The sequence below is a fragment of the Hemicordylus capensis genome, chromosome 5 (assembly GCF_027244095.1).
Source record: "Hemicordylus capensis ecotype Gifberg chromosome 5, rHemCap1.1.pri, whole genome shotgun sequence".
Taxonomy (NCBI): Eukaryota; Metazoa; Chordata; class Lepidosauria; order Squamata; family Cordylidae; genus Hemicordylus; species Hemicordylus capensis.
Genome location: NC_069661.1, coordinates 152,075,421 through 152,092,858, shown reverse-complemented (window position 1 = coordinate 152,092,858; position 17,438 = coordinate 152,075,421). Strand labels below are relative to the sequence as shown.

The 17,438-nt window shown below is 42.8% G+C and overlaps 1 protein-coding gene across 8 annotated transcripts in view; it reads left to right on the top strand.

Annotated features, from left to right (window-relative positions):
• The first annotated feature begins 2,768 nt into the window (after window positions 1–2,768).
• ATXN7L1 (ataxin 7 like 1) overlaps window positions 2,769–17,438 on the top strand; it is a 111,784-nt gene continuing 97,114 nt past the window's right edge. For 2 of the 8 annotated variants that reach the window (XM_053255996.1, XM_053255993.1), the window contains exons 1-2: window positions 2,769–2,867; window positions 11,981–12,049. In XM_053255996.1, coding sequence (XP_053111971.1) covers window positions 12,031–12,049 — 19 coding nt within the window. In that variant the 5' untranslated portion in view covers window positions 2,769–2,867; window positions 11,981–12,030. Of the gene's footprint in view, window positions 2,868–10,951; window positions 12,050–17,438 lie in introns of those variants that run through there. The other 6 variants (XM_053255992.1, XM_053255991.1, XM_053256002.1 and 3 more) reach the window with 5 other exon arrangements.

The following is a 17,438-nucleotide window of genomic DNA, read 5'->3' as shown; positions in this document are numbered from 1 at the left end:
AAGCATTTGTAATGCAAGTACTATATATAAAACATCTGCAGTGGCAAATGTCTACTATATTTATAGTGGACATTTGCCTACTTTTGAACAAATTCAAAAGGCATAGACAAAATGCTGTGGATAAAGATGACAAAAGTTACATCCAGACCAATCAGATTTAATAATGACAAAAGGAGGGTGGGGTGTACCCAAGTCATGAATGTTGTTGAACCTTCCTCTTCACTTTTGTTTTCCTTTCCTTTGTTTCCCTTTCCTCTCTGAATACTGGCAGATCTACTCTGATATACAGTGAGTATGTGTTATTCTTCTAAATTAGTAGTTGCCTGATTGAGGCCCCAGGTGACTCCGCCCATCTTTCTGCCTTTCGATAAGCTTGTAGGGGAACAGCAAGGTTGAAATGGGCCCTGGGACAAAATTTGTGGATGGACCCTGCCCCCACTCCCCACCTTCTTCTTCAGAGAGGCACAAGGGAGAGAGAGCAAAGAGCAACCTATCATCCAGTGAGCAGGTCCCCTTTCCTCAGGGGCCCAAGGACATTTGTCCCCTTCCACCTGTTCAATAGTAGCTATACCCTTGGCTGTTCAAAGGTCATAGCGGTCCTTGCAAGACTTGGGCCACATGGCTGACAGAGGGCCAAACCACTAACTGAAATACAGGGTTAACTGGCAAAATATGAGGTTAACTGGCAATTCTGTATAAATTAAAAGGCAATAGATGGACTTGCAACTGCCACATTTGTTGATGACTACGGCTATGACTACGAATATTTATATACCACTTTTCAATCAAAGTCCTCAAAGCGGTTTAAATAGAAAAATACATAATAAATAAATCAGATCGTTCCCTGTCCCCAAAGGTCTCACAATATATAAGAAAAATAAAGTAGACACCAGCAACAGCCACTGGAGAGATGCTGTACTGGGATCGGATAGGGCCAGTTGCTCTCCCCTTGCTAAAATATAAGAGACACTCACCACTTAAATGGTGCCTCTTCGCTCAGTTAGCAGGGACACATATCACACAGGGAGGTTATTCTCATGAATGCAGGAAAGTTGGCTAAGGGAGCCCAGCCCACTTTCCTGCAGTTGTGGGAACCACTGGGAGCTGCATGGCTCCAGGCAGTTAGCCTGCTTAAGTTCCCCCCCTTAAAAGAAGTTAGCAGAGCCAGCTATTTTACTGATCGTGTGCTGCTGTGGCGCAGCTCTGCTCTGCAGCGACACAAGAGTAGATGCCCGACCAGGAGGCTACAAGCAGCCTCCTGGCCTCGGGAGTCTCCCCAGAATGCCCCACGCACTTGCACGGGGCTTCCTGGGACTTCCCGGGGATGGGCGGCCCCTGATCCCTGCTGCCCCTACCGGCTCCATGATGGAGCCAGTAGTCATGTGGGCAGCCGATTCGGCTGCTCAGGGACGGCTCCCTGCTCATCTGCAGGGAGAGCAGGCTAAGCCTGCTCTCCCCACAGAACCCGGTAAGGCTCTCCACCCTGCTTGTGTGGAGAGCCTCAACCTTTCACTGGAAACAGAGACAACACTTGCGACTTATAAGACAGGATAGGCTTGCATAGGAGATACACACACACACACACACTAGCTGGGCCGGGTGCAGAGCATCTGCGCCTCTGGCCAGCCCACCCATTGCTGCTGCTTTCTGTTGTAAATTCTCTGTGGTGAGAGAATCCCTTTCTCATTATAGCAGAGTGCACAGAGGCACAACACAGCGGATTTAGTTAGGCATGCATGTATGCTGAGAGTAAAGTAACTTGGAGCCAATTCATAGTTTCAAATCAATATATAAGGCATTTATTAAGGAACTCCATTCTAGATAGGAAAGTGAGGAGTTAGGATCTCTAATCTAACTATCTAGCTGGATGCAGATGGATTCTGCATCTTCTCTGCACACATGGTACAGGGAGAGAGGCTTGCCATGTTGCAAGGTAGAAGGGCAGGCTGGGAAGAGAGAGAGAGAAAGGAAGTTGATCCCTAAGAGTAGCAATCTACATTTCAAAGGGATAGTGTCAGAGCAGTGGAGAAGGGATGACCAATGTCTTGACCCTCTAGCCCTCTGACTCAGTAGTCTGTCCTCCACTGTCTGAGACAAGAGACAGTGCAAAGTCCTTTAACTTCCAACACTTTCCCACCCAGCCACCCCCCAGCACGCCTGGCTTTCTGGCTGAGCGGCTGCTTTCCTCCCCTGCCCATTTCTCTCTCTCTCTCTCTCTCTCTCTCTCTCACTCACACACACACACACACACACACACACACTTTCTGGCAGGCCAGCTGGCCCACTTCCTCTCCCCCCGTCACCATGCCTGCTTCTTACCCCCACCCAGCGGTTTCTGGCTGGTGGGCCGGCGGGAAAGCCGGCCCACCAGCTCCTCCCGCCCACTCGTGGTAGCGGCCTCCTCCTCCTGGTGAGCAGGCTGGCCCACTGCCCCCCCTCTCCCTCCGGCCGTGTCAGCCCACCCCTGGGCGGAACTACCACTAGGCATGGGGAGACAGTTGTCTGGGGGCCCCACTGCCTTGGGGGCCCCCCAGAGACACCTCACATGGCTCCCCATTGCCCCCTGCCCAGCCTCAAGTCCCCTCAGCCAGTTGCCCTGTTTGCCCTCTCTCCTGCTTGCCCTCCTGGCCAGCAATCTAAGCTGCAGGCAAGCTGCAAAGAGCTCCTCTCTTTTTCTCCCCGCCTCTCAGCTGATCAGTGGGTGGGCGGGGCTTCCAGGGAGGCCTCCGTGTAGGCCTCAGTGAAGCCTGAACTGGAGTAGGCTTGCAGGGAGGCCCCAAGCAAGCAAGGAAGGAGGCAGGCAGGCAGGCAGAGTGGCTCCCACAGCTCTCTGCAGCAGAACCTCAGCCCAGCCCAGCATTTGCCAGGTAGAACGTGAACTCCTTTTTGTGGTCCCCCCACCGAGTATATAGGGATCTGCTTGCCATAGGGCTTTGATATGGGGGAGGGAACTGAGAAGTCTCTGAATATTTAATTTAAAACAGCTTGGAAAATTTGCTGGCTTAAAAAGCTATCTAAAAAGTCCTCTAAGTGGCTTGTTTCATGGCAGAAAATTATAAAAACTTCTGGAACAAACAATATTATATTTATTTTATTTATTCATTCATTCATTTATAAATGCACTTATGTTCAAGTTGTTTTGCAACCCAAAAGGTCTGAGTGAGAACTGTGAAGCATGTGTTGTGCTTTTATTTTATTTTTCTTATGTGTGAACTGCTCCCCAATAATTCGCAGGGGCTTCAGGGTCAATCTGGCCAACATGTGAATGCAGCTCCTCCATTCCAGAGGAGATGTGTGTTAAAGGGCTTTAAAAGCCTCCTGTGAAAAACCTCCTGCAATCAAACTTTACTGAATTTGTCCAGAATTCTGAGAAAACATACATAGGCTTACACTGCATGGTTGAAAGTCTCCTTTGCTAATCTTCAGCGAGTGGGCCATTTTAATAATTAGTGTTTCTAGTGTGTTCTAGGCATTAAAAGTAGCACAAATATATAGTACTCAATGTATATCACTATATATTGTGAAGTGTGTGTGTGTATTCAGTGAAATGTATTTCCAGGCAGCATACTTATTTTGAAATACCAGACTTATATCCTTGGGGGCCTGGGGTGTGTGGAGGCCCTGGACTTTGAAGGGGGGGGGCCCATTTTAAAATCTCATCTCTGGGCCCACTCCAACCTTGCTGCGCCCCTGAGGCCCACCTCCTCCTCCCAGTAGCCGGGCCGCCTGCCTCTGCCTCCTCCTGCTCCCGCCAGCCATCACTATCCCCCAGGCAGCAAACTTTCATGAGAGCTGCCACACATGGGATTAGCGACAGGTACATTTAGAATTATACAGATAGATATTAGAAGCATGGGTGCACTTCATGTGTCTGACCAAGCAACTGATATCATAATAAACTAGTGAGCCCATCAATACCACAGCACTTTATGCTTTCATACTGCCAATACAGTATGAAATATAGACCAATACAGCTACTGTCCTGAGAGAGAGAGAGAAACCTTAAAGAAGGCAAAACCCACATCTTAATGGTCTTAATAACTGGATGTCAGAAAAGCGAGAAAACAGTAAAGATATAGCAATCAAAAACTGGAAACTATTTAGTAAGTGATGAACAAGGGTGGTAGCTCCAAGAAAGAGGCTATATATTAAGAGGGACACCCCATTAAGAAGGGCCTTAGTGGGGCATTCAATTATGCTAACACAAGGCTGAGAGAGCATAAAGCATGAAAGGACAAACTTTATGGAGTGAGAGGGTAAGATAGGAAAATTAATCAGTTAAAAACAAATTGGCGGGGGGGAGAGACCAAAAGGGAAAAAAGAAAGACCCCTAAAGAATATTATGGTATGCAAATTGAAGGAGAACCAAATTAGTTACTATTTATCTATTGTATAACAATGGCATGTAAGATGCTTTAAAAACCATTACATCCAACAAAATCACCAATAGTGTGTGTAAGCTATTTCCATCAACACTACACATACACATTTCCCAATAAGCATACACATACACATTGTATCCCAGAGAATGGGAGACAATAAGAAAGGAATTTGAGATTCCCAATGGGAATAAATGAAGCTCCTAAGAAGAAAGCAACTACTATTTCCAAGGGAGACACCAAAAGGTATGATTCTACATTTAACAATATGCAGTGAGGGGTTCCTTGCTGCCTTTTTCTCAAGCCTGGGATAAGATTTTACAGCAATACAATAATACAGCAACTGATACATATCAAATCAACAACAGAACCAGAAAGCAAGAGCAACATAAAACAAAGCAGAAAAACAGAACCAATAACCCGAGAAGACCACAGAGCAGAACTTAAAAGGCTTGGTGGGGAAAGTGGGTTTTAGCTGCTGATGGCACACTGGCAAAAAGGTGTTCTCTGTAATGAATATTGGAGAGTTGCACAGAGGTGTATCTAGGGGGAATAGCGCCTAGGGCAAGCACTGAAATTGCGCCCCCTGTCCAAACATCTGACACCCATCTTTCAGATAACGTTACCATAATATCAGCTCAAAAATACAAGTCAAGCTCGCTAATCTTCTAAAATTTCAAAAACTATTTAGCAGTGGACGTAGCCAGACCAAAAAATGCTGGAAAACTACAAATTTCAGTATGCTGGGGTTCATGAAATACCCAAATACTATGTGGAGGTGTACTTGGAAAACTAAACAGAAGTGCCTGTCTAATTCTCTACTACGGTATGCACTGTAGCATCACTATTACATAAGTTTTAAAAATAAATGGAGAATTTGGCTTTTCCCAGATACTCTGAAAATAATTAAAGGATATGCAAAGTAAATTGTGTCACTGCTTGGAATATATTCTAGTATTTTAGAAAGACAGTTAAAATGAGAGAAAGCGAGCAAGAAACTCCCAGTGGGCCTTAATACTAAGAATTTCACACTGATTCAAAGACAAACTCACCATTAATAGCCATATTATCAAGACATCACATTTAACTCACTTATCACAAGTTTTTTGTTGTTGTTTCCCTTCTTTTTCTTGTATTTATGCTGGCCTTGGGCCGAAATAAACAAATACATACACACACACACACTTATCACAAGAAGCAAAGTAAGAACAAATGAATACAATCCTAGATCATAAGCTTCAGCTCAGTATTCACAAGCCCTGATTCTCTGTACATAGTACCAAACTGAATATGTGTACAGTGACTTATATTATATTAAATTTTAAAAATATTTTTACCTGTAGCCCCTTCGGGGCACTTCCTATAGCCCATGGGGGGAGTCAGCAAAGGTTACCCCTCCCTCCACAGGCCTCTGGGGCCTCACAGAGGCCATTTGAGCATGCGCAGTGGCCATTTTGTTTTTGGTGGCCATTTTTAATTTTTTTTTAATTTTAAGAAATTGCTCCCCCCTTCAAGTGGCGCCCGGGGCATGTGCTCTGCCTGCCCTACCCTAGATACACCCCTGGAGTTGCATATATGTGAGAAGGGAAGGTAGGAGAGGAGGATCAAGTTAACATGTTACTGTTCCATCTACAAACAGCAGAGTTTGCATATCTAGAACATGTTGCATATATATCTAGAATATGTTGCCTAACCTTTCAGTAAAAGGCAGAGACACAATAGCTGAAAAGTATACCCCAAATTTTCTATAGCATTGAATTAAAACCATGTATCCAATTAAGTAAAAATCCTATGCAATTTGGAGTAACTCCTGTTGAATTCAGTAGAATGAAATAAACATGCTGGATTGGTTTGTTAAACTTATAACACTCTTTTGCCACCATTATTCTCCATTTTAAAGGTCAAAAACTAAATTACACCAAACAATAGCTTCAGTTCACTCTGTAGTTTCACTTTAGTTATTATAGTGCACTTAGTGCTATTAAAATCAATGGCATACTTTTCTTTTCTGCAGAGGTACAAGAAAGCGTGTGCGCAAAATGTGTACACTGTAATGTGAAAATTGGACAGCTATCTATTTTGATATTATTACACATGTTTGGAAGTAGCTGTGCATGAGCAGTGTTTATTCAAGATCTAAGCATTTAAAAAAACTTATTTTAGCAGTGACGTTTGTCTCTCTTCTGTGCAGTACACACTGAAATATGTATGTACAGTTTCTGGTAATCCCTGTGCTGTTTCCCTGGTTTTAGTAACATTGAATCAATCATCTGCAGACTCTCAGCACTGGCTATATTGTGAGAAATCAGTAATAGGTCAGTAAAATTATTGCCAAGTGCTGAATGCTCCACACAATGAGGGGTACTTGTGTGGTGTGGTACAGTATTGGATAGCCATATAATTTATTATAGATAAATCTGACTTTCATATATTGTTAGGTAGTTAATTATTTTATTGCTATGATAACATACATATTGAGATGTCTATGCAGTTACTGTATATACAGTATAATAAGGTTTTCTCTGAAAATGTTATTGCAGTCTCATCTGTGGTGTTGTCTGGTTAGTCAGAAGAAATTAGTACTTTTAATCCACTATTGCTAGGAACACCTAATAAATTTATGGGTCCCAGTCTAGATAAAATTTGTCCTATGGGCAAATTAATGCTTAGTTATGTCCCTTTATTTCCCACAAGAGATAGTCCAATTTTATGCACGTTTGTTTAGAGGTAAGTAGCAGTGAATTCACTGTGACTTAATCCAAAATAAAAGGATTCCATCCTAGGTATAACTAACGTTTCTTGAAAAGCTGCCATAGTCTATAATTTCCCTCTAATCAATTATATATACAGGTGATTGATTGATTGATTGATTGATTGATTGATTAAGTGCCATCAATTCAGTGTCGACCCTTAGCAACCACATAGATAGATACTCTCTGGGAAGATCTGTCTTCAACTTGGCCTTTTAGGTCTCTCAGTAGTGCATTCATTGCTGTCATAATCAAGTCCATCCACCTTGCTGCTGGTCATCCTCTTCTTCTCTTTCCTTCAATTATTATTCTATTATTACTGGAGAATAAACCAGGCCCATGACTTCCTGAACCATGCTCAGATATAGTCCAGTCAAAAGAAACATACAAACCACAGTTGCCACCTACTAAAGCACTGATTTTTCCACTTCCAAAGGCAGATACTGTAATTCTTTCTATGCTTTATTTACTGAAACTCTGATTTGCATGTATGGCTTTATACATACATTTTCATAGTCAAGCGGGAAGGTCTGAGCAACCAAATCTTTGCTCAGTTCCACTAGAGGAAGAACATACAACACCACAAATTTCACACATGGCCACCAAATGGCCAGATGTCATTTGGTGGCTAGGTGGAAAGACTAGCTTCTCATTGGGGGAAATAACAGTGTCAGTTTTCATGTATATGCTTATAGGGTTTTAATTTTTGTATATGTTTTTGTAAATGTCATTTGAATACTTCCTCTTTTTATATTTGGTGAAACTTGTAAAAAGTGAAAGTGAAGGGATTACTGAGTTTTAATATTCTAACAATCAGACATTTTACCAGCAGTTTTTGGTTGTTTTTTGGTTTTTTGCCTTGCAATTAATTAATTGCTTAGCCAATCATTATGGCCATAGACAAACATGTGCCAAAAATTGGTAGGGCTGCAGTGTTTAATTGCTGGATCAGTTCAGTTAAAATATGAACAAAATTTTTGGTTTATTAAAACAGTCCCCTGATTAATTCAGCAGTAGGTAATAAACAATGCATTATACTGTTTAACACAAGGGCTCATAATAATTGCAGATGGTAAGCACAGTCTTAAAAGAGGAACATAGGAAGCTACCTTATACTGAGTCAGACTACTGGTTGACGATGTTGGCAAGCCTATCAGAACACGACTGAGGTCCTATAAGAGACACATGAGTTATCATACATGTGGTCAGGCTCCTATCTACCACTTCAGATTTATTTTTTTAAACCATCCAAATTGTGGGGCTATCATTAATTTGTTTGGATAGCTCAGGTTTTCTGTCTGTCCTAAAATACTTTTGAGTCTGACTCTATGGCCTGATATAGTGACCTCTGTCAACTATAAATTCTTTATTACTGCAGATTAAATTTCTTTTTCACATAGAAGATTTATTTCTGTCCCCTGCAAACTGAGCTGTCCCCTGCTAACTGGCCAAAGAGCCACCATTTTAAAGTGGTGATTCTCTTTATTTAGCAGGGGGAGACCAACTGGCCCTATCCATCCAAGGTATATAGCCATTATACCATTTTATAAGGTATAAAGGCTGTTTACACATTTTTATCATAGGCTGACTGGATTATATTCCACGGATAACCTTCTAAACTACATAATGAATGAACAAAAGTCATTGCAATATATATTGGCTTTCTCAGCAAATTATAGTCATTTCTAGATAAGTCACAATAGGACTGGGTCAGTCTGCAACTGCAAAAAAACCACACACATACATATTCCCAGGAGCCGACATCTGGACTAAATTACTCAATAGTACTACTCAGGAGCTATTCTAAAAGAGTACTACATTTCAATAGGACTTCCTCTAGTAAATGTAGTCAGGACAGGAGGTCAGCCAGGATACCTATTCTGAGCATTAGACCCAAGGATTAGCCTTCCCATGAAGCAACATGAAGCAATCCACCACAGATTGTTTTCCTGCATGTAACCTACATCTTTCTTTATCATTTAAAAGTTAGCTTTAGCCTTCATACAGGGCATGTGTAAGTGTGTGTGTGTATCTTGACTTTTTACTGTTAGATTCATATACCACCTTTCATTAAAATAATCTCAAGGCGATATACAAATCTAACAATAAATAAAAATATAAAAAGTCAAGATATGAACACTTACACATGCCCTGCATGGAGGGTTTATGTTAAAATATTGAATGAAAATACAACTTCTTGCTTTATAGTAAAATATTGACAGAAAGAAATTTTATTATGGTCAATGACCAGCTGTTAATACACTACATAGAATACAATTTAAAAAAAAAAAATCAACATAGATTTGATATGTGACACCATCAAACAAATAATTTAAGTACTCAAGCACCCGGAATTAATTATTTTTGGGATAACTGTTGACACTACAGGCTGCAGCACAGAACCAAACCCAAGATATGGTTGGTTCTGGTCTGAAATGAGGAGACACGAATAAAATTCAGCAGACATGTTGGGCAAATTCACTAAAAAAAAGTTGAAAGAAAACTGTAGTGAATGCCTCAATAAAAAGAATATGATAAAATTTTGAGAACTGGCACAGCTGGATCCAAAGAGAATTTGTGGGTGGAAGGCACTGAAATATAACATGAGTGTGTCACTCACTGGAAATCCTTGCAGTGTTTGTACTATCACTGTGGCATAGGAACAAGTGTATAAGATTTGGTCCAGAACAGATGGGAAATATTTGTGAGGTGAAAGGGCAATATGAGACTTTTTGGGGGATAGTGCAAAATGTAAACAAGCATCCCTCAAATGTCTGCCCTGCTTCCTGGCAAGTTACGAATGGTAAACTTGTAGCACATTTTCTGACTGATTTTGCAAACCCTATTACTCGTGCCTCCATAATTTCTCTCTTGCCCTCTCCGTTGTCTCCCTTCTGTTCTGTCGAAATTTATACTGGAAGCGACTCATGGCAGGGTCCCAAGTTTTTGTTTTATGTATGTTACTCTGTAAAGCGGAAGGTACACTGTTGTAAAGTGTACTAAACCAGGTACTTCACACTATACATGAAATAATTAGAACCACCTCGCTGTTGTCTTTACCTAGAAGACATGCCCATATGATCATCCCAAAATGGAACTGTCTAAAACAAAACAACCTGTAGTTTTCCTGTAGCCCGTACTCTATAAGAGCTGAGATATTTTGTAACGAGGGAGTGTTAACCCCCGCTGAGGGGGTATACACTCACATAATTCACAGTGCAGTAATAGTAGAGATTTGCAGTGAGGAATCCTGGCTGCCGGAAGAAAACTTTCCCCCTCTCCCAGCACGCTCTTCAGTGCCTTTGCACGGCAGTTCACTTAACAGGTGACAGACTCTTCAGCGCTCCCTCCTGTTTGCTTTCCCCGCCTAGGAAGTGTGAAGTGTTGTCTTCATATCTGTCTTCATATCTTCATACATGCACAGTGTGCGTGTTGTTATTTCTAGTAGGGACAGCAGGAGAGGCAAACAACGAAAGGAGTCCCACCCATCCATGCAGGACCCGTGCGTGCGCAAATGAATACATTCTTTGCACTCAGTTCGCCTTGTCATAATCTTTGTCTTCAAGCGCAGCCACAAGCCACCTGCGGTGAGGGATTCTTCCTGGCGCTGTTTTTCTCTCTCTTTCTTCTCACCTAGCTGGCGGTGGCACGTGCCACAGCGCAAGCCTAAGCGCTCGCTCTTTCCTAGCTCCGTTCTGTCTCTATCCACCTTCCACCGGTCATTTTTCTTCACGACTTCAGGGAAGCGAACGTTTAAGGGCACCGGCTTCGCTCCTCCCTTGTGCGCCTGCGCGTCCGGAGCCGGGAAGCCCGATCTGATAGGGAGCAAAGGCTGACACTACCCCGTGTGGGCGGCGGAACGTCCCGAGGATGACGTGCGGCGTTCTCGAATCCCGTGTCTCGCTCGCTGGCTCCTCGCTCGTTGGTGCCGAAGGAAACGGGAAAAGCAGCAAGAAGGCAAGAGGAGCAGCAGCGGCAAGAGCACGAGCGGCGAGGAGGAGGAGGAGGAGGAGGAGAAGAAGGAAAAGGAAAAGGAGAACAGCAGCAGCAGCAGCAGGAGGAGGAGGGGGAGAAGGAGGAGCGGCGGCGGCGGCGCCATGGCGGCCCTGGAGCGGCCCGTGCCCAGTCCCGAGGCGTTCCTGGGCCAGCCCTGGGCCGCCTGGGTCCGGGAGGCCGCCCTTCCGCACACGCACTGCGCCGCCCCCCCGCACAGTAAGGGCACCCGCCAGACACAAGGATCGGCCACAGAGGACGCTGCTCCTCTTCCCCTGAACACGCACATGCATCCTAGGGAGGGTGGGAATGAGCGAGGCGGCTTGCATGCCCTGCCTCTCTCCCCCCAGCATTGCATTGGGGTCTGCCCCTTCGTCACCCAGTTGCATAGAGACCCACCCACCTATCCTCCATCCACCTCCTCCATGTGCATTGGTTGCGTTGTGCCCGTCTGCTACTGGTGCTGCTTGCAACAGTTCTGGACATCTCTGGTTGGGCCGGCTACATGGGGAGAGAGACTGACAGGGGGAGGGGCAAGAGGATGCCGTTTTATTTGGGGATGGGGCCTGGAGAGACGGCGGTATTTAATAAATTGGGCTAGGGCCACGAGACGATGCCATTGCATGAGGACTGGATGTGGGCTGGGGAGGCATGAAGGATGCTGTGGCCTGGGGGAAGTCTGTCTGGAGATGCTCTTCCGTGGCAGACGCAGCGACTGTTGCCATTTTATTTATTTTATTTGGTGGTGGCTGCTGCTGCTGCTGTCTAACAGAATGCTCCTTAATGCCTTCATGCTTTCATCAATATATCAATATACACGCTTCCTTGGTTTTCTCTGACTTTGCTTCTCTTCTGCAGGTGTAGAGCTAGAAGAGACTGGAAAAGAGGGTGGAAAAAGCAGGGAAGTGATGAGGCTTAATAAAGAAGGTAAGGCAGGCGGGTGACAACATGCTCTTAAGTATCTCTCTCTCTCTGTCATTCTCTCTCTCTCTTTGGTGTTTTGGTGTTAAAGCTTTTTCTGCTAGCATGACTGGAGCCTAACAGCCTTGTGAATGGTTGTGTTAGGTATAACCATGGGCCTAAGTGCCCTTGAGTGATTTCTTAACTTGGTCTATGTATGAATATAGTCGAATGGCTCTTTTAACCTGTGATGATCAGAAGTAATCTGAAATCAAATGTTGCTGTGCTCAGTAGTAATCATAGTGTTTCCCCCTCTAGCATCTCAGTTACCCTGTTGCTAATTTAGTACAATGCTGTGTTACAGTGTGGGAAATAAATGTACATGTATATCTGTTTACTTCTAGCATAGAAACTTTTATAGGCCACTGGCTGCAGCTAGAAATACAATAATTGAATGCATAATCACAATTGCTTGCTCTTCAGTTTACCATTGGCCTTGATCAGAATGGACCTGATCAAGTTAACATTGGCTTGAACTGTGGTTTTAGATTTGGATGTTATACTGATGAATGTGTTGTACAGAGAGGTTTGTAGCAAATACTTATGGGTTAAGTCTTGTGCAACAACTCAACAGCTGAGCATCTGGGATGCTTACATAGAACTATAGATACACTTATAATTCAGAGAATGATTAGAATGGCTGTGAATTTGTACACAGATTATAAGTGTGCCTGCATTCTTGACAAAGCAGAGAATTTTTGACTTTGAGTAGTTCATATTGAACAATTTGTTTTGTAATATAATTGTAGGCTATCAATTGATATTGATCAGAATTTATGTATGTTGACTAGGTTTATGATGAATAAGACTTTGATAGACTCTTGAGACTGCTGAAGCTAACAAATGCTGTTGAATGTTGACTGAAACTAACAAATGTGTCTACACGTTTGTGGAACTTGACAGGACAAGCTAATCACTTGATCCTGTAAACCACTGTGCTGAGACACTGGTCCATAAGATCAGGTGGATAAATCTCAGGGCCACTTTAGGGGACAGCTCATACTGCCACAAGTACCCTGCTATAGCACAAGCTTTGTTGCCGTACCAGCCATTGGTCTCTCTTGCAGTTCTGCTGGGCTGTACAAAGGCTTTTTCCTGGTGCAGATGAATGAGAATGAGAGAGAAGATAGGTGCTGCTTAAAAATCCGTCACTATTGGCACACAGTTCTAAGCAAGTTTACCAGAAGTCCCACTTACACTGAAATAAGTGTGTATAGAATTGTAGTACAAGTGCCATTTAATCTACCATGAAACCAGGAATAGTGGCTCCTATGCATTGTATGCAACTCCTGTGGAAGTGTGTTGTGATAGTACTGTAATAAGAGGGCTTTTAAAACTAATGGAGCAGAAAAGGACATTGTTACCCCATTTGTCAGATGAGGATGTGGAATTAGTTTAACAGTGAATCTGACTCCAACATTTGATATTTACTTTTACAGTTCTAAGACAATACTTGTTTTTAGTATTGCAGACATATATTTGGAGGATAGTTAGGATTTTTATACTATTACTATTGTCAGTATATGTTGGTAATTTAATCTTTCCCCCCTGGCCCCCATTTAACAAGCCTAATGACATCAGATGACGAGTTGAGAGACTGGATTATACTCTAAGTTTTGTAAACTGAAAATATTTAAACATTGTGCTGAATTTCCCTTTTCTTTGTCATAAACAGCAGAGATCTGATTCTTGCTAGGGATGTGCGTGGAACTGGTGGCGGGGGGAGCTTCAAAGGTGGGGGGGCATTCCTTTAAGGGCAGGGGAGGGTGCCCTTAACCCTCCCGCCATGTTTCCCCTGCTGGCGCTCCATTTTAAAAGTGTCTGTTGGGGTGGCAGCATACCTCCCTGCCACCCCAGTGTTTCCTCCGGCCAGAAGTACCTGGTGCACGTGCGCACGCTGTGCTGCCCTGACAGACGCTTTTAAAATGGAGCGCTGGTGGGGGAAACGCGGTGGGAGGGGTAAGGGCACCCTCCCCCACCCTTAAAGGAATGCCCCCCCACTGCCTTTGAACCTCGCCCTGCTGGTTCCATGCGCATCCCTAGCGAGAATCAGGTCTCTGTTGTTAAGAGAGCCCCTGGTGACGCAGTGGTAAAACTGCCGCCCTGTAACCAGAAGGTTACAAGTTCGATCCTGACCAGGGGCTCAAGGTTGACTCAGCCTTCCATCCTTCCGAGGTCGGTAAAATGAGTACCCAGAATGTTGGGGGCAATATGCTAAATCATTGTAAACCGCTTAGAGAGCTCCGGCTATAGAGCGGTATATAAATGTAAGTGCTATTGCTATTGCTATGACAAAGTACCCATAAAGGGCCTCTAAACCAGTTCCGCAAACATCCCTAATTCTTGCAGCTTTCAGCAGAACCTACTTCCAAGGAAACATGTGTAGTGCTACAGACTTGAACAGCTTGGCAATACCATAGACATATGGTCATTATAGAGGTTTTTATAAGAGTTAAGACTGTAGCAGGGTGTAATGAAAACTTACTGGATTCTGTACTTGTTTGTATATATTGCTGCTATTACAAATATTTATATACCACTTTTCAGCAGTTCTCACCTAGAATAATAAATAAAAAAATGGTTCCCTGTCCCAAAAGGACTCACAATTTAAAAAGAAATGCAAGGTAGACACTACCAGCAGCTACAGGAGGGTTGCTGTGCTGGGCTAGGATATGGCCAGCTGCTCTTCCCCTGCTAAATAATAGATATTGGGTCCAAGTTGGTTAAAAAATGAAATGCAGCAACTTCAGCACTTACATGATGAAGATAGTTCTTGAAGATTTAACAATAGGGTGGTTTTGTTTCTGGTTTTCAGCATTGTACTTTAGTTACAAAGTTGATATAAAACACTTTGCTTCCCTAAGTGGCTCATATCAGCATGATCTGAGAGGCTCGTATCAAGATATTTTTCAACATTGTGAGGGGTCTTATTCTTCCTGAATCACACCTGAAAGCAGTTTCCATAGCTTCTTGAAAAATATTGCTGCCTGGATTGCTTATGCAGTCATGTTGGTCCTGCTTAGTTGTCTCTGAGGGGAGGAATTTTGATCTTAGAAGACAGTGTAATTGGGAAAGCCTGATTATATTATGCTATGATGTATACATGCACAAAGTGCAATCTTAACAGTTTCACTTTATGCATTGGGGGCCTAAAATGAAAAAGTACCTTGAAAACCACAATCTTATGGCCTGCGGCCATCTTTACTATTTTGTGACTAATGGTAGCTTTAAAACAACAACCACATGTTGATTGAGTTAACATCAGTCAATTGGCAATCTGAAGGCCTAGCCTGGGACTGTGAAAAGCTGTGGAGAAAGAGGGTTTTTTTTTTTTTGCTACAAAATTCCTAAGCATCTGCTTTGTGTGCAATAATGGTATAATGTCATTTTTTGACACCACACTGTTATAGCTATTCTGGCGCCCTATCCTAAGTGCTGACATATTATATTGGCATGTATTGATAGTGAGCTGTTATTAGCTTGTATAAAGGTACAGTAAAATCCTGAGTATTAGTTTATTCTTGTTTGGTTGGGGGAAATTCTTAATTGATGCTCTGTTTGATATGATGAATGTCCTCTCTAATGTTTGTCACTTAGGAGACTGGTCTCTGTCAGGAATGTGTAATGGTAGCAGAAGAATCCCAGGATATTGTCTGAAATTCTGCCAGCATAGGACGACAACCTTGCCAGGCTATGTTGCATTTCATTGCATTCTTTTGCATCTCATTGCAGTATCAATTGTTGGGTCAGGCCCCAGCATCCCAGAACAGCCACAGATGCTGCCTTTTGGCATTTTGATCTAATGACAATATCTGGCATTTGCACAGGGCTTTTTGAGAGTTTAGAGTGCTTCACATACACTCCTGGTAATCCGTAAACAAGGCCTTTACGATTTGTATCTTCATGTTGCAGGTGTTGGAGTGTTGAAAGATCCTGGCTTGTTTTAAACCATTTTATGAGCATGTCTGTGATTAGATTTGAACAGAGAATACCTGGCTCACTTTCTTGCTGTGGGAATGCACATACATTTTGATGGTGGCAAAGGGAAATCTCTTCCCTTGTGTGCTGTGGATGTTGGGGACAGCACCTGCCCTAGAGGCTTGGAGGTCTGACTTGATGGCATATGTAGAGGGCCAATCTTGTGTAGTTTATGATACAATAAAGGAACCAAGCACAAGCTAGTTTCAGTGGGCTTGAGACAGAGGTGGTAGAATGTATGATGGTGCTCTAGCTGGTCATTATATTCCAACAAAGCATATTTAGCCAGAAATTACAGTACTCTTAAAACTCCCCTTCCACCCCCAAAGTAGTATTTTGGCTTTTAATTTTTTTTTATTTTAAAGGATAGGCTTCAAGATACTTTAGTAAAAATATAAAGAATGTTTCTGCTTCAGAATAATTCGAGTGCATTATAACTGAAATACTGAACTCTTTCTCACAGGCATCATAATAACTTTATAGGAGAACCCAGAGCCTATGTCCTGTCTGGTAGTAATGCTTAGAGAGGGATTGGCAGAATCCCTTAAACTGTAGAATTTTTGCTGCTGCCACTAAGCCCAGCTATTTTCTGCCTCACCCCATTTCTTTCTTTCTTTTTGCTTGACCATACTGTGATAGCAACAAATACAACTTTATGAAGAGTTCTGGAGAATTCAGAAACTTGCTTCTCACAACACTGTGTCTTTTTGTTGTTGTTGGTCCTAATAAGGGTGGTACTAGACTTTGGGATTTTTTTCTAATGGACCAATACGGCTCCCTACAGTTTTTAAGACCCATTGACACAACTGACTGCTTGAGACTGTGCACAAGTGACTGCTTCAATGGAATTTAATGCAGTTTTTTCAGATCAAATATGACTGGAACCTATTTCATACTTTATCTGAGCTGGCAAGTAATTCTGCATGATAGTGGTATACTCGCATGGGCATAGTAATGTCAGAGGAGATAATCATGGAAGATTGCAGCGGTTACTTCAGTAAAAAGTCGCATCCTGTCTCTAGCACACTTGTTCACAGAAGTATTATTTTCTACTCTTGTGCTACTCTTATGAGTAGACCACTTATTGGAGCAGTTACTTATTGCAGATTATGATGATATTTAGCATTTATATGGCAGTTTAAAATGTTCAGTACTCTTCATATAATGTCATTACTGAGAGAACCCTGTAAGGTTGGTCAGTATTAATTCCCATATTGCAGAGGAGTAGAAGCTGAAAGATAATGACTTGCCTAAGACCACCTAATAAGCTCATGACAGTTCATGAATGGGGAATTCCTCTTCAGTCTTTTGGCCATTATGCTACACTAGCTTGTTTGTACCAGTGGTGTCTACAATAGTAGTTGCAATAAGAACACAT